The 21,078-nt window shown below is 43.1% G+C and overlaps 1 protein-coding gene across 20 annotated transcripts in view; it reads right to left on the bottom strand.

The window, feature by feature from the left end:
- Nucleotides 1-11,915: 11,915 nt before the first annotated feature.
- Zmynd11 (zinc finger MYND-type containing 11) overlaps nt 11,916-21,078 on the bottom strand; it is an 89,741-nt gene continuing 80,578 nt past the window's right edge. For 10 of the 20 annotated variants that reach the window (XM_075970232.1, XM_075970237.1, XM_075970231.1 and 7 more), the window contains 6 exons: nt 20,774-20,892; nt 17,795-18,002; nt 17,156-17,392; nt 16,284-16,556; nt 15,894-16,079; nt 11,916-14,131 (listed from right to left, as the gene is read on the bottom strand). In XM_075970232.1, coding sequence (XP_075826347.1) covers nt 14,009-14,131; nt 15,894-16,079; nt 16,284-16,556; nt 17,156-17,392; nt 17,795-18,002; nt 20,774-20,892 — 1,146 coding nt within the window. In that variant the 3' untranslated portion in view covers nt 11,916-14,008. The remainder of the gene's footprint in view (nt 14,132-15,893; nt 16,080-16,283; nt 16,557-17,155; nt 17,393-17,794; nt 18,003-20,773; nt 20,893-21,078) is intronic. The other 10 variants (XM_075970241.1, XM_075970247.1, XM_075970248.1 and 7 more) reach the window with 1 other exon arrangement.

Here is a 21,078-nt window from a genome sequence, read left to right as displayed (position 1 = left end):
GATTCAAAGTTAACTAGGGCAAACACATCATTTGCAGTATGTATGTGTAGAGAGAGAGAGACCTTTAGAATAGAAATGACATAGTTGAAGAGGGAAACAAATATGTCTCCATTACTTGGTGTGGTCAACAGCTCAGTGTGGACATGTGGGCTACTAGGGGACAGGCAGAAAATTTTGTACAAAGAATAAAATTCCATAGGAATTGAGTCATTTGGTTCAAATGTGGCAACTCTGAAGCAGTCACGGAGAACTTTGTATCTTGGTTAACTATATTACCTATGGTTTGTCATTCCAGTGTTCATGAATACAAACCATCCCTCTCCTTAACCCAACAGATTATTGTATGTACTCCGTTTTATACCTTGGTTTCTTTACAGATTATCTCGGTAGATCACTTACCTAGCACACATGAAACCCTGGGCTGGTACCACAGCAAACACAATAAAATATGATATTGTCTGGATGCTTTATAGTCCCTATTGGTGGCACCAAGTCTTTTTAGGCAGCCTGCAGTTTTGAACGTCTTACTTTTGCTATGACATCACATTGTTCATTTCCAGTGTGGTAAGCACATGTGCTTGATGGGTTTCCAGACATGAAAATCAAACCGTGTTTCACATTTCATCTACACCAACACTTAAAACAGACAAGCAAAAACCACCAAAACTCCCTCAAAAAGTATTGTCTTTTGTTTTTAATTTCCACCAGTATGGGTACATGAGAAATGCGATTGGTGATCTTTAATTTGCACCTTTAATTTGCACTTTTATTAATGTAAGGATGATTGTGTATGTAAACAACATTGAACTATTAACCAAGCTCAGGCCCTCTACAAGAGCAGTGTGTGCAGGGGATTGGCTTTTCAGTGGGTGAATGAGGACTACTGCTGCCCTGTCTTCAGTCACCAGGTTATCTATGCCTCTTACTATCTCTCTCTGGTCTACTTCAGACCGAATACAGGAAATAATTACTCCTGCCTGTGGAAAGCAAACTGTTTTGTATGGATATATTGGTTATTGCTTAGTGATAGACTGAATTCACCCATTTATAATTTCATTTTAGAATTCTGTTCTTGGTATATGTAGTGGCTTCAAGAGTCTCTGAACCAGTTGTAAATCTTGTTTCTCCATCACTGAGCTAAATGATGTTTCTGCATTTATTTTTTAAACATGTGGTTGTATCGTCTTCTCAGATGTCATTGATGAGACCTTTGCTTCTCCATGGTTCCAAACTCTATTAATTGGAGAATTGACTCCTCTGTGTATGAAGTTGAGAATAGTTCTCTCCACTTTGTGCTGCTGTTTAAAACTTTACCCAGAGACACATCATACGGTCCTATTTTGCATTCTTTATGCTTTTGCATCATTTTTCAAATGTCAGCCTTTAAAAATCAAGGTCTCGTGTGGTTCAGGCTGTAGAGCTGAGGGTAATCTTGAATTTCTGGTACTCTGCCTCCATCTCCTCACTGATGACTCCAGGTGTGTGCCTCCATGTGTGGGTTTTGGTGACTAATGATTGGATGCTGGTCTCACTTATGATAAGCAAGCACAGTGTTTAAAACAGAATCCTCAAATCTCTGCTCTTCCTCATTCCCACTCGTCACTGCCTTCCTTTGTAGCTCTAATCAAGCCAACGTATAATCAAAGGCTAAAATCATGTCTAAAATATCAACACTGGTGGGTGCTTGAGACATCAATGCTTCTTGTCTCTGCCCTCAGACAAGGCATAGCAGGACCTGACATGCAGTACATTCAGTGTACTAAACCGAATTAATAAACTTGCTGAACAGTTTACTTTGTGTTGTCTTAAAAGTACCTTTAAACATGTACCTATGTCCACTTCAATATGACAAGGAGCCACTGTGGAACAGGCTTAGCCTGAATACTTGTTCTGCTTTGACAGATTCCTGTAGAACAACTTTCTAACAGTCATGATTAAGAATGCTTTTAGTTTAAATAGTCTTTTGAAATAAAAGTCACATATCAGACCCATACAAAACCTGAATTTACATATCTTATTGCACATCCAAGAGACAGTAGCCATCATCACAAACATGTTTCAGAATGATTGTCTCTCCAGTAAGAGATGAGATGAGAAGCTGTGACTCACAGTCACAGCTTCCCACACTTGCCTCCTCTCATTCCCTCCCCGCACCATGTACTTTCTTTTTCTACAGATTTGCTTATTCTAGAAATGTCCTAAAAACAGAGTCATGCAACGAGTGAGCTTCTGTGACTCTTGCCACAGGAGAATGTTCTTGAGGCAGCACTTCCGTTTTTGACCCATTGCAGAGTGTGCACCGCATTTCAATGGGCATCTGGGACACTCTGCAACTTTGAGGGGTGACACCACCATGGGCATGCGCACAGTTCGTAGCAGCTATGCTTTCCGTTCTCTGAGGTATACATACCCAGAAGCAAAATGGCTGGACATGTGGTCATACTGTGTAGTTACTTTATGAAGTAACTGCCTGCTTTTACATTGTCTCTCTCTCTCTCTCTCTCCCTCCCTCCCTCCGTGTGTGTGTTGTGTGCATGTGCTTGTGCCCTAAGGACATATATATGGCCTAAGGATAGTCTTGGGTGTCATACCTCAGGCATTGTCCACTTTTTCCTTCTTTCTCTTTCACACACACACACACACACACACACACACACACACACGAGATTGATTATATACATATATACATCTGTCATATAAAATGTAAATATCTCCCTTCTTTTTTTTTTAAACAAGGTCTCTCTCTGGCTGGACTTTGCAAGTAAACAAGGCTCCATGAAAGTTCCCAGAATCCACCAATCCCCACCTCCCCAGCACTGGAGTTATGGCCTTTTATGCATGGGTTCTGGAGATCAAACCCAGGTCCTCATACTTTAACTGAAAGCACTTGGCCAACTGAGTCATCTCCCAAGTCCTTATTTTACATTCTTGCCAGCAGTGGGTGAGGCCTCTACCTGGTCTTTTTTTCATCCTTTACAGTACTGTTTAGAGTCTATCTTGTCTATTGGTTGTCCTCTATCTGTGATCTTGGCTCCCATGCTTTAATTACTTGCAGTCACTGGTATCATGCCGCCTCACAGTATCTCTCCTCCTCCCTCCATCTCCGAATGCAAGCATTGCAAAGTCTCTGGTCACAGTGTGGGTGAACACACCACATTCACATACATTCAGCATAGTAGATTGCTAAAGGAGTCTAGCAACTGTTGCTAGATTTTCATTCTAGGTGTGCAGATGTGATTGCTAACCTTCATTGTCAACTGGACTTAGTTTATTGCTTTAGAGGGTATTTATAGGGACAGGCATTGGCCTTTCATTGCCTTTCAGCTGCAGATACATAGCCAGAAACCCCGCACTTCTACCCCTGTGCCTCCTGTGTCATGATGGACTTGAACCTTGACTGGTGGGCCAAAATACAAAATAATTCCTTCCTTCTTTAAGTTGATTTGTTGAGAATTTTCTCATAGCAATTAGATGAGAATGTTGCTGTGCATAGGAAGACACGGGACATGTAGAAGTCAATAGTACACAAGGTTTCCTGTACCCTGGAGTCTGGGGGTGAGACTGCGGTGGATGATTGAACGCAGTCCTAGTGGGTGTGGCCTGGCCTCTGAGTGGGAGGTTATTTTTTTTTTTTTTTTTTTTTTTTTTTTTTTAAACATTTTTTATTGATAAAAGAAGAATAAAGAAAAAAAAACAAATTTCCACCTCCTCCCAGCCTCCCCTTTCCCTCCCCCTCCTCCCACTCTTCTCCCTCTCCTCCCACTCTTCTCCCCCTCCTCCCACCCCTCTCCCCTTCCCCCCACTCCTCTCCCCCTCTCTCTCCAGTCCAAAGAGCAGTCAGGTTTCCCTGCCCTGTGGTAAGTCCTAGGTCCTCCCCCCTCCGTCCATATCTAGGAAGGTGAACATCCAAACTGGCTAGGCTCCCACCAAGCCAGCAGATTGCGTCGGATCAAAACTGCGTGCCATTGTCCTTGGCGTCTCATCAGCCCTCATTGTTCGACATGATCAGAGAGTTCAGTTTTATCCCATGCTTTTTTTGGTAATAGTCCAGCTGGCCTTGGTGAGCTCCCAGTAGATCAGCTCCACTGTCTCAGTGGGTGGGTGCACCCCTCGTGGTCCCGACTTCTTTGCTCATGTTCTCCCTCCTTCTGCTCCTCATTGGGACCTTGGGAGCTCAGTCCAGTGCTCCAGTGTGGGTCTCTGTCTCTATCTCCATCCCTCGCCAGATGAAAGTTCTAAGATGATATGCAAGATATTCGTCAGTATTGCGCTAGGATGGGGTCATTTCAGGTTCCCTATCCTCAGCTGCCCAAGGAACTAACTGGGGACCTCAGCTTGGGCACCTGGGAGCCCCTCTAGGGTCAATTCTCCTGCCCACCCTAAAGTGGGTCCCTTAACTAAGGATTGTGGTTCCGTGCTCCCCTATCCAACCTTCCTTTATCCCGATCCTCCTATTTCCCCAAGTCCCCCCTCCTTCCCTTCTACCTTTTCTCACCCCATCTCCCCTTACCCCCTTCCCACCCCACCCCCAAGATCCCACTTTTCTCCCCGGCAATTTTGTCTACTTCCCTTATCCAAGAGGATAACGATATGTTTTTCCTTGTGTTCACCTTCTTACTTAGCTTCTTTAGGTTCGCCAATTGTAGATTCTGTGACCCCTATTTATGGCTAGAAACCAATTATGAGTGAGTACATCCCATGTTCTTCTTTTTGGGTCTGGGATACCTCACTCAGGATAGTGTTTTCTATTTCCATCCATTTGCATGCAAAATTCGAGAAGTCATTGTTTTTTACCGCAGCGTAGTACTCTAGTGTGTATATATTCCATACTTTCTTCATCCATTCTTCCATTGAAGGGCATCTAGGTTGTTTCCAGGTTCTGGCTATTACAAACAATGCTGCTATGAACATAGTTGAACAAATGCTTTTGACATGTGATAGAGCATCTCTTGGGTAAATTCCCAAGAGTGGTATTGCTGGGTCCAGGGGTAGGTTGATCCCAAATTTCCTGAGAAACCGAAACACTGACTTCCACAGTGGTTGCACAAGATTGCATTCCCACCAGCAATGGATGAGGGTACCCCTTCCTCCACAGCCTCTCCAGCAAAGGCTATCCTTGTTGTTGTTGACTTTAGCCATTCTGACAGGTGTAAGATGGTATCTCAAAGTTGTTTTGATTTGCATTTCCCTGATTGCTAAGGAAATTGAGCACGACCTTAAATATCTTTTGGCCATTTGAAGTTCTTCTGTTGAGAATTCTCTGTTCAGTTCAGTGCCCCATTTTTTAATTGGGTTAATTAGCATTTTAAAGTCTAGTTTCTTGAGTTCTCTATATATTTTGGAGATCAGACCTTTGTCTGTTGCGGGGTTGGTGAAGATCTTCTCCCAGTCAGTAGGTTCCCTTTGTGTCTTAGTGACAGTGTCCTTTGCTTTACAGAAGCTTCTCAGTTTTAGTAGGTCCCATTTATTCAATGTTGCCCTTAATGCCTGTGCTTCTGGGGTTATACCTAAGAAGCGATCACCTGTGCCCATCTGTTGTAGGGTATTTCCCACTTTCTCTTCTATCAGGTTCAGTGTTTTCGTGCTGATAATGAGGTCTTTAATCCATTTGGACTTGAGTTTTGTGCACGGTGATAGATATGGGTCTATTTTCATTCTTCTACAGGTTGACATCCAGTTGTGCCAGCACCATTTGTTGAAGATGCTTTCTTTCTTCCATTGTATACTTTTAGCTCCTTTATCGAAAATGAGGTGTTCATAGGTTTGTGGGGTAAAATCCGGGTCTTCTATACGATTCCATTGGTCGACTTCTCTGTTTTTATGCCAGTACCACCCTGTTTTCATTACTGTAGCTCTGTAATAGAGTTTGAAGTCAGGGATGGTAATGCCTCCAGAAGATCCTTTATTGTATAGGATTGTTTTGGCTATCCTGGGTTTTTTGTTTTTCCATATAAAGTTGATTATTGTCCTCTCCAGATCTGTAAAGAATTTTGATGGGATCTTGATGGGGATTGCATTGAATCTATAAATTGCCTTAGGTAGAATTGCCATTTTTACTATGTTGATCCTCCCAATCCAAGAGCAAGGGATGTCCATCCATTTTTTGGTATCCTCATCAATTTCTTTCTTCAATGCCTTAAAGTTCTTGTCAAATAGATCTTTCACTTCCTTGGTTAGGTTTACCCCAAGATATTTTATGCTGTTTGTGGCTATCGTGAATGGAGAAGCTTCTCTGATTTCCCTCTCTGCTTCCATATCCTTTGTGTATAAGAGGGCGACTGATTTTTTGGAGTTGATCTTGTATCCTGCCACATTACTAAAGCTGTTTATCAGCTGTAAAAGTTCTTTGGTGGAGTTTTGGGGGTCGCTTATGTACACTATCATATCATCTGCGAATAACGAAAGTTTAACTTCTTCCTTTCCAATTCGAATCCCCTTGATCCCATTATGTTGTCTTATTGCTATTGCTAGAACTTCCAGCACTATATTGAAGAGGTATGGTGAAAGTGGACAGCCTTGTCGTGTTCCTGAGTTAAGCGGGATGGCTTTGAGTTTCTCTCCGTTTAATTTGATGTTAGCTGTCGGCTTGCTGTATATAGCTTTTATTATATTTAGGTATGACCCTTGTATCCCTAATCTCTCCAAGACTTTTAACATAAATGGATGTTGAATTTTGTCGAATGCTTTTTCAGCATCTAATGAAATGATCATATGGTTTTGTTCTTTCAGTTTATTTATATGCTGGATTACATTGATAGATTTTCGTATGTTGAACCAGCCCTGCATCTCAGGAATGAAGCCTACTTGATCATAGTGGATAATTTTTCGGATGTGTTCTTGGATTCGGTTTGCCAGTATTTTGTTGAGGATTTTTGCATCGATATTCATGAGTGAGATCGGCCTGTAATTCTCTTTCCTGGTTGAGTCTTTGTGTGGTTTTGGTATCAGAGTAACTGTAGCTTCATAAAAGGAATTTGGTAATGACCCTTCTGTTTCTATATTGTGAAATACATTAAGGAGTATAGGTATTAGGTCTTCTTGGAAGTTCTGGTAGAATTCCGCGTTGAAACCATCTGGTCCTGGGCTTTTTTTGGTAGGGAGGTTTTTGATAACCTCTTCTAATTCTTCGCGACTAACAGGTCTATTTAGATTGTTCACCTGGTCCTGATTTAACTTTGGTAAATGATATTTATCTAAGAAAGTATCCATTTCCTTTACATTTTCCAGTTTTATGGCATATAGGCTTTTGTAGTAAGATCTAATGATTGTCTGAATTTCCTCTGTGTCTGTGGTTATGTCCCCCTTTTCATTTCTGATCTTATTAATTTGCAAATTCTCTCTCTGACGTTTGATTAGTTTGGATAGGGGTTTGTCAATCTTATTGATTTTCTCCAGGAACCAGCTTTTTGTTTCATTGACTCTTTGGATTGTTCTCTGTGTTTCTATTTTATTGATTTCAGCCCTCAGTTTGATTATTTCCAGTCTCCTACTCCTCCTAGGTGAGTCTGCTTCTTTTTTTTCTAGAGCTTTCAGGTGGGCTGTTAAGTCTCCAATGTGAGCTTTCTCTGTTTTCTTTAAGTGGGCACTAAGTGCTATGAACTTTCCTCTTAGGACTGCCTTCATAGTGCCCCATAAATTTGAGTATGTTGTTTCTTTATTTTCATTGAATTCCAGGAAGACTTTAATTTCTTTCTTTATTTCTTCCTTAATCCAGGTATGGTTCAGTAGTTGGCTGTTCAGTTTCCATGACTTTGTGGGCTTTCCGGGGGTAGCCTTGTTGTTGAATTCTAACTTTAATCCATGGTGATCTGATAAGACACAGGTGGTTAGTAATACTTTTTTGTAACTGTGGATGTTTGCTTTGTTACCGACTATGTGGTCGATTTTCGAGAAGGTTCCATGAGCTGCAGAGAAGAAGGTGTATTCTTTCCTATTTGGGTGGAATGTTCTATAGATGTCTGTTAAGTCCATTTGTTTCATTACCTCCATTAATTGTCTTATTTCTCTGCTAGGTTTCTGTCTGATTGACCTGTCCATTGGTGAGAGAGGAGTGTTGAAGTCTCCTACTATTAGTGTGTGCGGTTTGATGGCTGCCTTGAATTTTAGCAATGTTTCTTTTATGTACGTGGGTGCTTTTATATTAGGGGCATAGATGTTCAGGATTGAGACTTCATCCTGATGAACTGTTCCTGTTATGAATATAAAATGCCCCTCTCCATCTCTTCTGATTGATTTAAGTTTGAAGTCAACTTTGTTAGAGATTAGTATGGCCACACCTGCTTGTTTCTTAGGTCCATTTGCTTGATAGGCCTTTTCCCAACCCTTTACTCTGAGTAGGTGCCTGTCTTTGTGGTTGAGGTGTGTTTCTTGTAAACAGCAGAATGTTGGATCCTGTTTTCTTATCCAATCTCTTAGCCTGTGCCTTTTTATAGGTGAGTTGAGACCATTGACATTAAGTGATATTAATGACCAGTGGTTGTTAACTCCGGTCATTTTTTTTTAGTCGTAGAGTTTGTGTGTATCCCTTCTTTGGTTTGTGTTGATGAAGGGTCTCTAGATGCTTGAGTTATTGTGGTCATTATTGGACTCCTTGGTTAGTGATTTTCCTTCTATTACTTTCTGTAAGGCTGGATTTGTGGCTGCATATTGTTTGAATTTGTTTTTATCCTGGAAAATTTTATTTTCTCCATTTATAGTGAACGAAAGCTTGGCTGGGTATAGTAATCTGGGCTTGCATCCATGGTCTCTCAGTTTCTGCAGTACATCTATCCAGGACCTTCTGGCTTTCATGGTTTCCATGGAAAAGTCAGGTGTAAGTCTGATAGGTTTACCTTTGTAAGTAATTTGGCCTTTTTCCTTTGCCGCTCTTAATATTTTTTCCTTATTCTGAATGCTTTGTGTTTTGATAATTATATGTCGAGGGGATGTTTTTTTTTGATCCAGCCTATTTGGTGTTCTGTATGCTTCTTGCACCTTCATAGGTATATCTTTCTTTAGGTTGGGAAAGTTTTCTTCTATAATTTTATTAAATATATTTTCTGGACCATTGAGCTGCACTTCTTCTCCTTCTTCTACTCCTATTATTCTTAGGTTTGGTCTTTTTATTGTGTCCCATATTTCCTGAATGTTTTGTGATGAGAGTTTGTTGGACTTGCTGTTTTCTTTGATCAGTGTGTTTATTTTCTCTATGGTATCTTCAGAATCTGAGAGTCTTTCTTCTATCTCTTGTATTCTGCTGGTTGTGCTTGTTTCTGTAGTCTCTATTCGTTTACCTAGATTTTCCATGTCCAGCCGGCCCTCTGTTTGTGTTTTCTTCTTTGCCTCTATTTCAGTTTTCAAGTCTTGAACTGTTTCCATTATCTGTTTGATTGTTTTTCCTTGGTTTTCTAGGGTATCATTCACTGATTTATTCAATTCTTCAAACTTTCTGTCATATTTCTCATCCATTTCTATAAGGGCGTTTTTTACATGCTGTTTAAAGGCGTCAATAACTTTCATGAAGTCGATCTTTTCTCCTTCTTGATTAAGGTGTTCATGTCCTTCCGTTGTGAGGTCGCTGGTTTCTGGTGGCTTCATGTTGCTTTTCAGTTTGTTGGGCGAATTCTTGCCTTGTCGTCTGCCCATCTCTTCTTCCAAATACTCCCTTATGGATCTTCTTTTACCAGATCAGGTCTCCTTGCCTATCCAACGCGGCCTCCCCAATGTTGGCTCTCCTGGCACCAAGGGATCAGGTCTCCGTGCCCAACCCTGGCTCGTCCCAATGCTGATTCTCCCCAATGCTGGTTCTCCTGGGGCCGAGAGATCAGGCCTCCGTGCTGGTTGGGCAGCTAGCAAACAAAGCGCCTACCCTCCTTGGTGCAGGCAGGCCGCAGAAACAAAGGAAGTGCGGCCCGCCCGGGCGCCCGGAGGACTGGGATCCAGCTCCCAATGCCACGCGCCAAAAGAGGGCAGGGGGGGGGGCAAGTGGGGAGGGCTCTGGACGGAAGCTGGGTGGGCCAAAAAGAAAGAGGCAGTACCCAGGGAATAGAGGTCCTGCAGAGAGCCCAAGAAAGACAGGAGGCCAAGGGACCCCCGAGATCCCTGTCCCTGGCTGGCGCCGCGGCCAGAAACTCACCCCAACGCTGGTTCTCCTGGGGCCGAGAGATCAGGCCTCCGTGCTGGTTGGGCAGCTAGCAAACAAAGCGCCTACCCTCCTTGGTGCAGGCAGGCCACAGAAACAAAGGAAGTGCGGCCCGCCCGGGCGCCCGGAGGACTGGGATCCAGCTTCCAATGCCACGCGCCAAAAGAGGGCAGGGGGGGGGGCCAGTGGGGAGGGCTCTGGACGGAAGCTGGGTGGGCCAAAAAGAAAGAGGCAGTACCCAGGGAATAGAGGTCCTGCAGAGAGCCCAAGAAAGACAGGAGGCCAAGGGACCCCCGAGATCCCTGTCCCTGGCTGGCGCCGCGGCCAGAAACTCACCCCAACGCTGGTTCTCCTGGGGCCGAGAGCTCAGACCTCCGTGCTGGTTGGGCAGCTCGCAAACAAAGCGCCTACCCTCCTTGGTGCAGGCAGGCCACAGAAACAAAGGAAGTGCGGCCCGCCCGGGCGCCCGGAGGACTGGGATCCAGCTCCCAATGCCACGCGCCAAAAGAGGGTGGGGGGGGGCAAGTGGGGAGGGCTCTGGACGGAAGCTGGGTGGGCCAGGAAGAGAGAGGCAGTACCCAGGGAATAGAGGTCCTGCAGAGAGCCCAAGAAAGACAGGAGGCCAAGGGACCCCCGAGATCCCTGTCCCTGGCTGGCGCCGCGGCCAGAAACTCACCCCAACGCTGGTTCTCCTGGGGCCGAGAGAGCTGGGAGGTTATTTTTGAGGGCTTTTGCATTCATTCTGTGTTTTCTTTGGCCTTGGTTGGTAAGGACAGGTGTGAGGTCCACCAAATGAGCACTGTCCGGAGCTAGTGTTGCTGTTGGTCTCTGGATCTCACTCATCTTTCGTGCTTGGATGCTGCTGGCCATTCCCTAGCAACTCCCATCCCTGATTCCTGCCAGACAAGGTACTCTCTGAATCTTTGCCCTTGACTGCCTTAGAATCTCACCCATGTCAGATCAGTGCTGTCTTCCCCTGGACTGCTTCACTTAACATTTCCCTGAAGAGCAGCAAAGTACACCATTTGAAACACTAGTTGTGCATTAGGGCTGGGTGCAAAGAATGCTCTCATCACCCCTTTCCTCTTCGAAACAGGAGAATGAAACTCCCTTGAGAACGATCCCCAAGAAGAAACATCCTCTACTGACAATCTTGATCTTTTCCCAAAAGCTCTTTTCTTCTGCCAGCTCCCATCACCAGCCCCTTCCCACACTCACCTGCTGTTCCACATCAACACATGTTTGAGTGTGGGGATTTCTGTGAGGCCCCATGTGAATGTGCAATGCTCATTTCCATGCAGGTCTTTCTTTCCTAGCCCCAGACTGGTAAAATGGCACCCACCTGCCATCCCAAGTGAGAACAGGGTGACCCTGACTGCTCAGCATTCTCCAGAGCTGGCATGAGTACATGACCTCATCCTTTATCTGAGAAATGACCCAAGGTAAATATTGAGGTGAAGAGCTGAACAGGATCCATTTAATCTTCTTCCTTTACATTCATGTGTATGAATGTATTATCTTCAGAGTATGTGCATCGTGTGTATGCTGGTGCCCACAGAGATCTGAAGAGAACACTGGGTTCCCTAGAACTGGAGCTAATGTGAGCTGCCATGTGGGAACCACACTCTGGTCTTCTTCAAGAGCAGCCAGTACTCTTAAGTGCTGAGCCATTGCTTCAGTTGCCCACACTGGTTTAATAGTCCCTACAAGCAGCCCATGGCTCTTGACCTACTTGTAGGTGTAGCTGTTTATGTCTGCCACAGAACACTGAACTAAAGCAGCTTATGGACAAGAATTGTTGTATTTTTAAATACATTTATTAACCAATGTTAACACAGTAAATGAAATCTATATATTGCTAGTCAGAGCAGCTTACAAAATGCCAGAATGCATCATAGAACTGGACAGCCACGATGGGTACTTACAATGTGCAGAGTGGCTTAACTCAACACCTTGATATAGCTTTATGATTGCAGAAAATTTTAATGATTCCTAAAACAATCAATTGTAATTTTATCTAAAACTTTTACAAAACCAGGCCACAATCTTTTTTTAATTTTGTTTTTTTTAAACACACAGTTTCACGCTGTAGTAACTTGGAAATGTGCAGCCGCGTCGACAGAGACAAGAAGCCAAAGTAACAGGAACCTCACTTTCATGCAGCTATCAGGTAAATAGTACATACTCTGGAATGATTTTACACCAAAAATATTCCCACAATAACTTGCTCTCACAGGGGTGGATCGAAGTTTCAAAACCTGAAAACAAAGACTGTCAAGTGTCCTTGGTTAGGGCAGCGCAGCAGCAATGATGGTTACGCGGCAGCAAGGAGGGAGCGGTGATGCCAAGTTACTGCAGTTACTGCGTAACCTGGTGGAGTTGATGGGATACTGGTGGTTTATACAAAAGAGCGTGCTCCGTTGGGCAGTAGTTTGTCAATTAACTTGTGTTACCACCATCTGCAATAGCATCAGCGCTGGCTGGAGGAGGCTCACAGAAGACTCCTTAGCCTTCATCTTTAGAGTGACCCTGATGGACCGGAGAAAACTTTTTAAAAGGCTTTTCTCCTGACTCTTTCACTTCTGTTGTGAGTAATTGCTTTAATAAATATCAAAGGTCTAAATAAATATTTACAAATTATTTCTCTAACCTCAAAAAATAACTAAAGGATAAAGTAGGAATTTGGCTTGGTCTATGATCGGCCTTGGTGGAAAAACAACAAATTGTGAGATAGTTTTAAAGAAATTTAATTTTCCTGGTTGTCTTTTATATATCTATGTATATATAAAAAATGTTATTCAACTATCGATCCATTCCTACTGGTAATGTTTCTTAACCAGACATCCCGCAAAATACAGACTTTGTACAAATCACGGCATCTTTAATACAAGAAAAGTAACATGCACTAGTCACTGTGTGCAGTGACGGAGCTCGTTAGTAGCAATGACCCTCCCTACAAACAACAGCTTCTGTCACACGTAAGTGCTTTCTCTCTCTGAGTACTAACTCACACTCGAGGAGACACAGGGAGTAAGGTTAGGGTGGCCCTGGGGAGGGAGGGGGTTCAGTGAAGAAACTCCATGCCTCAGCTGTATTCCACGTTCTGAGTACAGGTAGTTTTTGGTTTTTGATTTTTGTTTTTGCTGCTGATTTTGTTACAAGCACTCATGTCAGGACAAAGATGAAATGTGCAAACTTTAAAATTTAAATATTCATTTTTCTCTAAGATCCAGCTCAGTAAAAGATTACCCCAGTTTTCCCTGCAATTTTAAACTACAAGATCAAAGCTAATAATTTGTTATAAAAGTTATATATTGAAAAGAAATAATGAAAACACAATTGGGAAATATTTAAGAAAAAATATGCAGGGCTAGCCCTGCTGTGTCAACCCTGTTCCCTATATTCAATCGCATGCCGCCAGCATGGCCACAGGCAATGCCTGTGAACAGTGAACAAGCTGCACAAAACCAGCTCAGCAAGGTCACGTGTGGCCAGGTCATGGCCAGGTAGTCTGTTTTCTTCTGAAGCGTCTGCCGCTCTTACATTCAGCTCTGTTCTGTCTTTGTTAGACTCACTCGTATTCACCTGTTGTTGTTGTTTTAAGATCTGTTGTTTAAAGGTTAAAATCTCTGAAAAACCTAAAAATGTTTTAAAATTTGCTGAAAATGCAACAAATCTTCAATTAGAATTTATTTAGAGTAATACCCTCCATTGATGTTACTTCAGCCCCCGAAAAATGCCGGAGGAGCATTAACAAAAGATTTAAACTACTGTGCAAAATTTCACCACGAAAAGTGTTTAAAGGCTGGTGCAAAATGGGAAGCAAATTCTAAACAATTTTGGCTTCTTGGAAACAAAAACCGCTGCGTGTGAGGGTGGCGGACGGGCTCATCTCTTCCGGCGGCAGGTGCGCTTGTGCTCTGCGTGCCAGTGCTCCTGTTGGCACTTGATGGAGCAGTAGGATGTATTCCAGCAGCAGTGGTACATGGCCTCCTCCTCACAGTTGTAGCACTGCAGGGCAGGAGGCACACATGAGACCAGGGCCAACAGCTCAGGGCCTGCTAAGTTTCTAAAGCTGTACCTACAAAGCTGTCTGGCTCAGGCTAGCCTACAGGTACATGATGTGCATTGGCGTGTCTCATGTGGAAGGACAGGAACCCACAGTGAGGGCTCAGGCATCTTCCCCACACTGCACCCACCTATCTCTATAGGCTTGCTCAAGTCCACTAACTCCAGCATCAACTGCCCCCCCCCAAAAGAAGCTGCTCTTCCCTCACATTCTTTACCTGTTCTGACTCCCTAAGGGCATTTGTAGTTCTGGTCTCCCACCCATCACGTCACATCCTTCCACTGCATATTTATGAAGGAAGCTCTTTCTTTGCTCTGCCTTTCAGGGAAAAGTCACTCTTGCTACTAAAAGTTTCCACAAAGGCCAGCTGGGTCTCAAAGTGCCTAGTGTTGAGGCTAGACCATTAGACATGGAAGAAGAAAGGAGGGAATGTTCATGCTTGAATCTTAAGTAGGGCTGGTGAGCTAGCAGCTGCACCGCTGTAGGTGCCTGCCAAGAGGATGAGCAGGAAAAATCACGCTGAGCTTATAACCCACAAGACTATATAGAGTGGTATTCTGCACACGGACTGACAAGACACACTGAGGGTCCAGAACACTCGCCTATGAGTGCAGAGGCAGGAGGATCTCTGTGAGTTCGAGGCCAGCCTGGTCTATAAGAGCTAGTTCCAGGACAGGATCCAAAGCTACAGAGAAACCTGTCTTGAAAAAACCCAAAAGCAAGCAAACAAATTAAAAATTCAACCTTCCAGTTTTCTTCTTGGCTGCGTATTTGTTTTTACTTTCTGTTGAAATTAATATTTTGAGTTTTGTGATTTTGCTACATCAACAGTGGCAACTCCTGCCGTATTGCTGTTGAGAAGGTGAAGAGAATCATGTCTTCAATAAATCTAGTGTCCTATGTAAGACAGAGTTACCAATGTGGTGTCTGGGCCTTCTGGAGCTTGCTGGAGCACACCTTAACCCCTGCCTATGTCTACCCGTCTCCTCAGCCAGTTCTTCCCACCGAGCTGCCTATACAGGCTTCTGCGTATGTGCCAGGATGCCCTTGTCGTTCTTGCTAAGTCTTTATAACAATTTTTTTGTACCAAATACTTTGTGAAAATTTTACAAATATTTACAGAATCTTCATAATAGAAGCTAGGTAAAAGGAAAAATTATCATGAAATGCTATATAGAATATTATTTAAATTGAAACCAAATTAGGAGCATGAGGGAGAATTGTTCCCACTAGGTAGTTCCCTCAGAGCTATGGGGCTCTATGTGCAGGAGCCTCTATCCCAAGGGGAGGGAAGGTTTAGAATCAGGACTCAGTGACACTTCCAGTCAAGCTGAAGGAAGGCGATCGCCCAGCAATGACATGCTCTTACTGTAAGCATAAGGAAGCAATTTCTGTAAACTACTGTAATGTGAAATGTCTGGAATAGGGACATCGCTTGTTGGGATACACGTGCAGTTTTTCAGTTTGAAGACCATTAGACATCTCCAGATTAAAGTCGTCTCCACTGCTCGAAAAGCTGCAGATGACTGTATTGTGTACAACAACGTCAGCTCTGCTCAGGAGGGGTTCGAGGACATCCCCTGAATGCTCTGGAGTCACAGCTACTCTTCAGGGCCCTGTCTGTGTGCACTGCACTTCTCTGTTGGAGCTGACCTCACCACAGCCGACCGCCTTCCCAGCAGAGGGGGGACAGTGACTACTCACCCACTGCTTCTTCTTGGTCTGAGAAATGAGCTGCTTGTGCTGTGTCGCTAGCTTCTTGATCTCCTCTACAAATTCTTCCTTACACTTTTCCTTCACCTGCTTACACTTTCTGTCCATCTCACCCTGCACGTTGGCTACAGCTTTATTTACCGCTTGTCTTTTTTCTTCTTCCATTTCAGAACGCAGCTGAAATGAAGACAGCAATAGACAGGACACACAGGTAAGCAAAGCCTCACTGCTGAGCTCAGGCTCTGTCCCCACTACTTCAGTACACACAAAGATGTTAGCAAGAAAGCATTACTAATTACAACAGAATAGGAATACTGGCTCAGCCGCTCCTGCGAGAAGCTGTTCCACTCTCCTCTGCCCCCCAGCAGTGCACAGCCCCACCTTTTCCAGCGCCTCTCGGACCACTCTTTCTGTTTCACGCTTGTGGTCCGACTTCATCCTGTCTTTAAAGTCATTAAAAATTTTGGTGTATTTGTCGTGGCACATGCTCTGACAGACGCCATCACTAGTAGTCTGGGTGCTTCGATGCAGCATTCTTGGAGAAGAGGCACTTAACTTCTTGGTCTGGGTTGACACTGACACCTTCTCAATTGGCTGAGGCATGGTGGGGATTTCCTGGCTGGAACTTACTGCTTCCGTTTCTGGCTCTGGTTCCTAAAGTGTTTAGAAGAAAAAAGGACATTGTAACTCACCCAAACTCAGTTAAGAGAAAAATTCAGTGTTTGTGTGTGCACATGTGCATGTGTGTATATACACACATACCATACACACACACATACAAATGCTGTTAACAAGCAAGTAAGGCTGGTATCTTGTTATATTTTTTCACAATTAAATACATCTTCCCCAAACACAACCAGTAAATAAAAAGTTAAACAATTAATAGTGTAAGAAGATTCTAAAAAGAATTTCATTTATAATTTCACTGTATATTAACACAATGGATCTTACTTTTAAAATAAAGTTTTTGGTTTACAAAATATAAAATCATTATCAACTATCAATAGATTTGCTAGAGTCCTAAATCACACCTCACTGAATGTGTCTGGCATGTACCCAGATTTACAGTTTTAAAACATGCTCAGATCATACAAAAAGAAAGCTTGACCATTGTCTCCTTGTTTTCAAGTGCTGGCATGACTGGTTCATCAGATAACTGCTCTGTTGTACATACTGCCATGAAAAACACCAGGTTCTCAGGAAACGCAGCAGCACCCTGCTCGCTCCCCGGCCTCTGCTCCACGGCTGCTTACTGGGGATGGAGACTGTGCACTCGTGTGCTGGTCGAGCAGCAGTCCACAACGACACGAGTCGGGAGACTGGGCCTTAACTTGACGGACATTACTTGACTGTCTTGACCGTACTTTCAGACTCTTTCCTCTCTCGATTGCCACCTGGACACTGTGAGGTGGGCAACTTACTTCCTTTTTGGGCTCCACACTCTGATTACGTCGTCCTTTCTTTGCTCTTGGTTCTTGAGTGACCTTCAGCTGTGGGCATTATAAAAGTAATATCTTATTATTCGGCACCCTTGGAAATACCTCTGTGCTGAGAATACTTGTAGTGGACCCGTAGGTAGAAGGGAGTCCTTCCATCCACTCAGCAGCCACTTGCTTCGTTATTGCTGTGGGTTGGTGATGGAAGAGCCTGTGGACCTGCAGAGCCGAGCAGCGCACTTACTCTCCTCCCACCGGCTGGGTCAGGCTCCAAGTCGCTTCTACCCACTCACATCTTTGCACTGGGGTGCTTACTTGTGCAGAGCACTTTAGAGATGTTTGTATGAAAGGGAAAGAAGATGTCAAAACCTGTTTATGACAGTGAGGCATGTATACGGAGGTTTCTGCATTGAAAATGCAGAATAATCAGGACCTTCTTACCGAGACATCACTCACCTGTTCGTTACTGGTGGACGAGATACTGGACTCTGCCTCTTCCTCACCTCGGTCCTCATTCTTGGACTTCCAGAACCTGCCTTCACGGAGGAACCGCTGATGTAGTTCCAGCTCATCACAGGCCTTTTTCCAGCCCATACTGCGCTTCACATGCAGTCGGTGAACATTGACCGTGATATCCTGAATGTTTTCAGAAGGAATCCAGGCCCTACGGAAGGGATTGGGAGATGTTGTGAGAAGCAGCGACAGTGGTGGAAAGGGTTCAGAGCGTGGTGTGGACTCTGCCTAAAGTGAAGAGTATCTGCAACAACTTGACAAAGGCTGACACTCAGGCTTAACAAACTCTTAGCCAACAGACAGGAGGTGAGCAGTCAGTTCCCAGGACATGGTGACTTGCTCACTGTCTTTAGTCACCTCAGCTCACCATTGTTCATAGAGACATTCATCAGTCTTTTTAAAAATATATCTATTGTTTTGGATGATGTAAGCTAGCAGGCCCCATCCAGTTGCATGCTGATCACATTATGGAACCATTTCAAAATGCACATACTTTTTCTTTATATATGTATCTGTTTACAATGAGGATATTAACTAAGTATTAACTAAATTACATTTGTGCTATGCTCCTGTGCTTTAGACAAACCAAATTAACACATGAAGCTGGGTCTTTATTCTTTAGCACAATGCAAGCCCTCAGAAGTGTCTCTGAGTTACAACATGTACCAGAGATTTGAAAGTAATGAACAGGAGTGCGTGTGTGTGTGCCAGTACATGAGTGCATACAGTGACTGGTACCTGAAAGCATGTGATTTATGTTCCTGATACATAGTGTCTCTGCATTTGTGACAAGGGTAAAGGTGATGTAGAACATGGAAGTCATGTGCTCCTGTTGCACAGGGACAGTCAGCAAAAATGTAAAAGTTTGCTGCTTCAGTGAGGATCCTGTGGCAAGGTGTGCAGAAAGAGTAGGCTGATCACCTACCAGAATAGATGCCCCTTCCCATACATTCTTAACAGAATTTAAAACATTTCCATGCATAGGTGTCAGTTTAAATTAACACTGAGTACTCTGAGCTAATAAAAATCAAGAAGTAAAGACATTCTACAATTAAGGCTAGTTTAGTAAAGTAAAGATGGATGAACTGATTCTGTGACTTACTACTTATCCAATGACTTTTTTGCTGGCTCCATCAAAAGGTCTGGCTGCCTTAAAGAAGCTGAGTGGTCTAAAACAACTGACCATCTTGCAGATCCTAGACAGACCTACTGCTGCAGATCTATATGCAGGCAACAGCTGGCCTCTCCTGCATGCTAAGTCAGCCTCAGTCTAAGTGGAATGAGTCCAAAATTATTTGCATAATTTTTCTGCCTCCTATGTGTAATACAATATACTATCAAAAACACATTTCTCAAAACTAACAACTAGTACCTCCTCATGAGCCATTGTTTTTTAGTGCTTAATTCATGATTACAATCTGTTTATTTTCAATACATAAAATACCCTAATAAAATAGAATTTTTACTGTGTCCCCTAAGCAATCATTCACGTCATATTCTATCCAGATCAATAATTCTGCATTATATGATGGAATAGCAGAGAGACCTATCTATCTGGAAGTTCAAAAACATTCTCCTCCCCATACTCCCGATATTAACTTATAATCATCACTTTGAATACTGCCAGCTAGGTGCTATGCTTATGTCTGTATCAAACGTGCACAAGGAGTGAGGTCACAACTTTCGCAAAGCTCAGAGAGCCTGGCTAGTGTATCTGGATGACAGAGTTGGTGCAGAGACTTGGACAAACACTAACAGACACTGACTTACCCTACTGGCATGTGGACAGTGCCCTCTTGTGAGAACATGAAACTAACTAGATTTGATGCGAGAAGCCTTTTATGCTAAAACTTACCCATTCGCCAAAAGCTAAAATGTATTAACCTTGTACACTGTGTCATTAGTTTTTCTTAACATAACAACAGTGTCTGCTAGGTGTGTCTATATGAATGAGAAAACAGACATTTAAAGTACTCACAGGATATAGGACAAACTATAAACCAGGAGAGAAAAATACAGTCTTTTGTTTTGAATCTTCTCATACAATACTGCTCTATGCCCCAGACACTATGATCTAAGGAGATGTTCAGAGCACATGCACAGCTGACTTTTTTTAAAAATATTTATTTATTTATTTATTTATTTATTTATTTATTATGTATACAATATTCTATCTGTGTGTATGCCTACAGGCCAGTAGAGGGCACCAAACCCCATTACAGATGGTTGTGAGCCACCATGTGGTTGCTGAGAATTGAACTCAGGACCTTTGGAAGAGCAGGCAATGCTCTTAACCACTGAGCCATCTCTCCAGCCCCACAGCCGACTTTTTATGGCAATACTGTTATATCCTAATTTTTAATGCTCAGTGTCATTGGGGCCTTAACTCACACTGAGAACAGTATAATAAGTGTGCCATCCTATGGGTTGGTATCTTTCTATGAAATATATGAAGTAATTTTATAGTCAGCTTCTTTTAGAATTTATAGATTTTATGTATTCTACATATATAAGTTTTGAAGCCCAGGAGTAAAGATGATGCTTTGTAATTGGTCCCTCTCCTCTACACTTACTGTGCTTGTCCACATTCTTAGACTGATGCTCTAATCCCAAGTTAATTATTTTTGCCTATTAATAGGGCCACAGAGGAGACACAAATGCCACACATCTTTACAGTGTGGGATGGACGTGCCTGTCTGTGGATCCACACCCGACATGATGGGTTCGATCTCAGCACAAGTGTGTTTATACCTGAGGACCAAGTATTCCACTGTTTTCAGTAATATTGAAAAACTTGCATAAATTATTACCAGCTACAGGCATATGCTGAATTTGAAATAAACACAGCACCCACTGTCTCTAACAGCAGTCAGTACACATGCATAAGTGCAGCTCTTGCTATTACATGAGTTTAAGAATTACCTCTGGTGGTGGTGGCCAAAGAAGCGGACATCAACTTGATTGTCTTCTTTCTGCATGACTTTGGCTGGCCAAAACCCAAAACCTTTCATTTTAGCCCAAACCAGCTCATGATTAGGTATCTGAAAATGAAATGTCATTTCTTTTAATATTGAATGACTTTTTAAATAGAGAAGCGTGGATTAAGAAAGACACAATCCATTTGGATCTTTCCTTTTAACTCTGAAACACATACAAGTGTTTTGTTTTCCTTTTGCCATCAATATAAACAATAAGCTTAAGAGAAAGTAGAATTATGGACTATTTGC

Source organism: Microtus pennsylvanicus, chromosome 4 (assembly GCF_037038515.1).
Source record: "Microtus pennsylvanicus isolate mMicPen1 chromosome 4, mMicPen1.hap1, whole genome shotgun sequence".
NCBI lineage: Eukaryota > Metazoa > Chordata > Mammalia > Rodentia > Cricetidae > Microtus > Microtus pennsylvanicus.
Note: the sequence above shows the minus strand (reverse complement) of the source record. Positions and strands in the feature narration are given on the sequence as shown.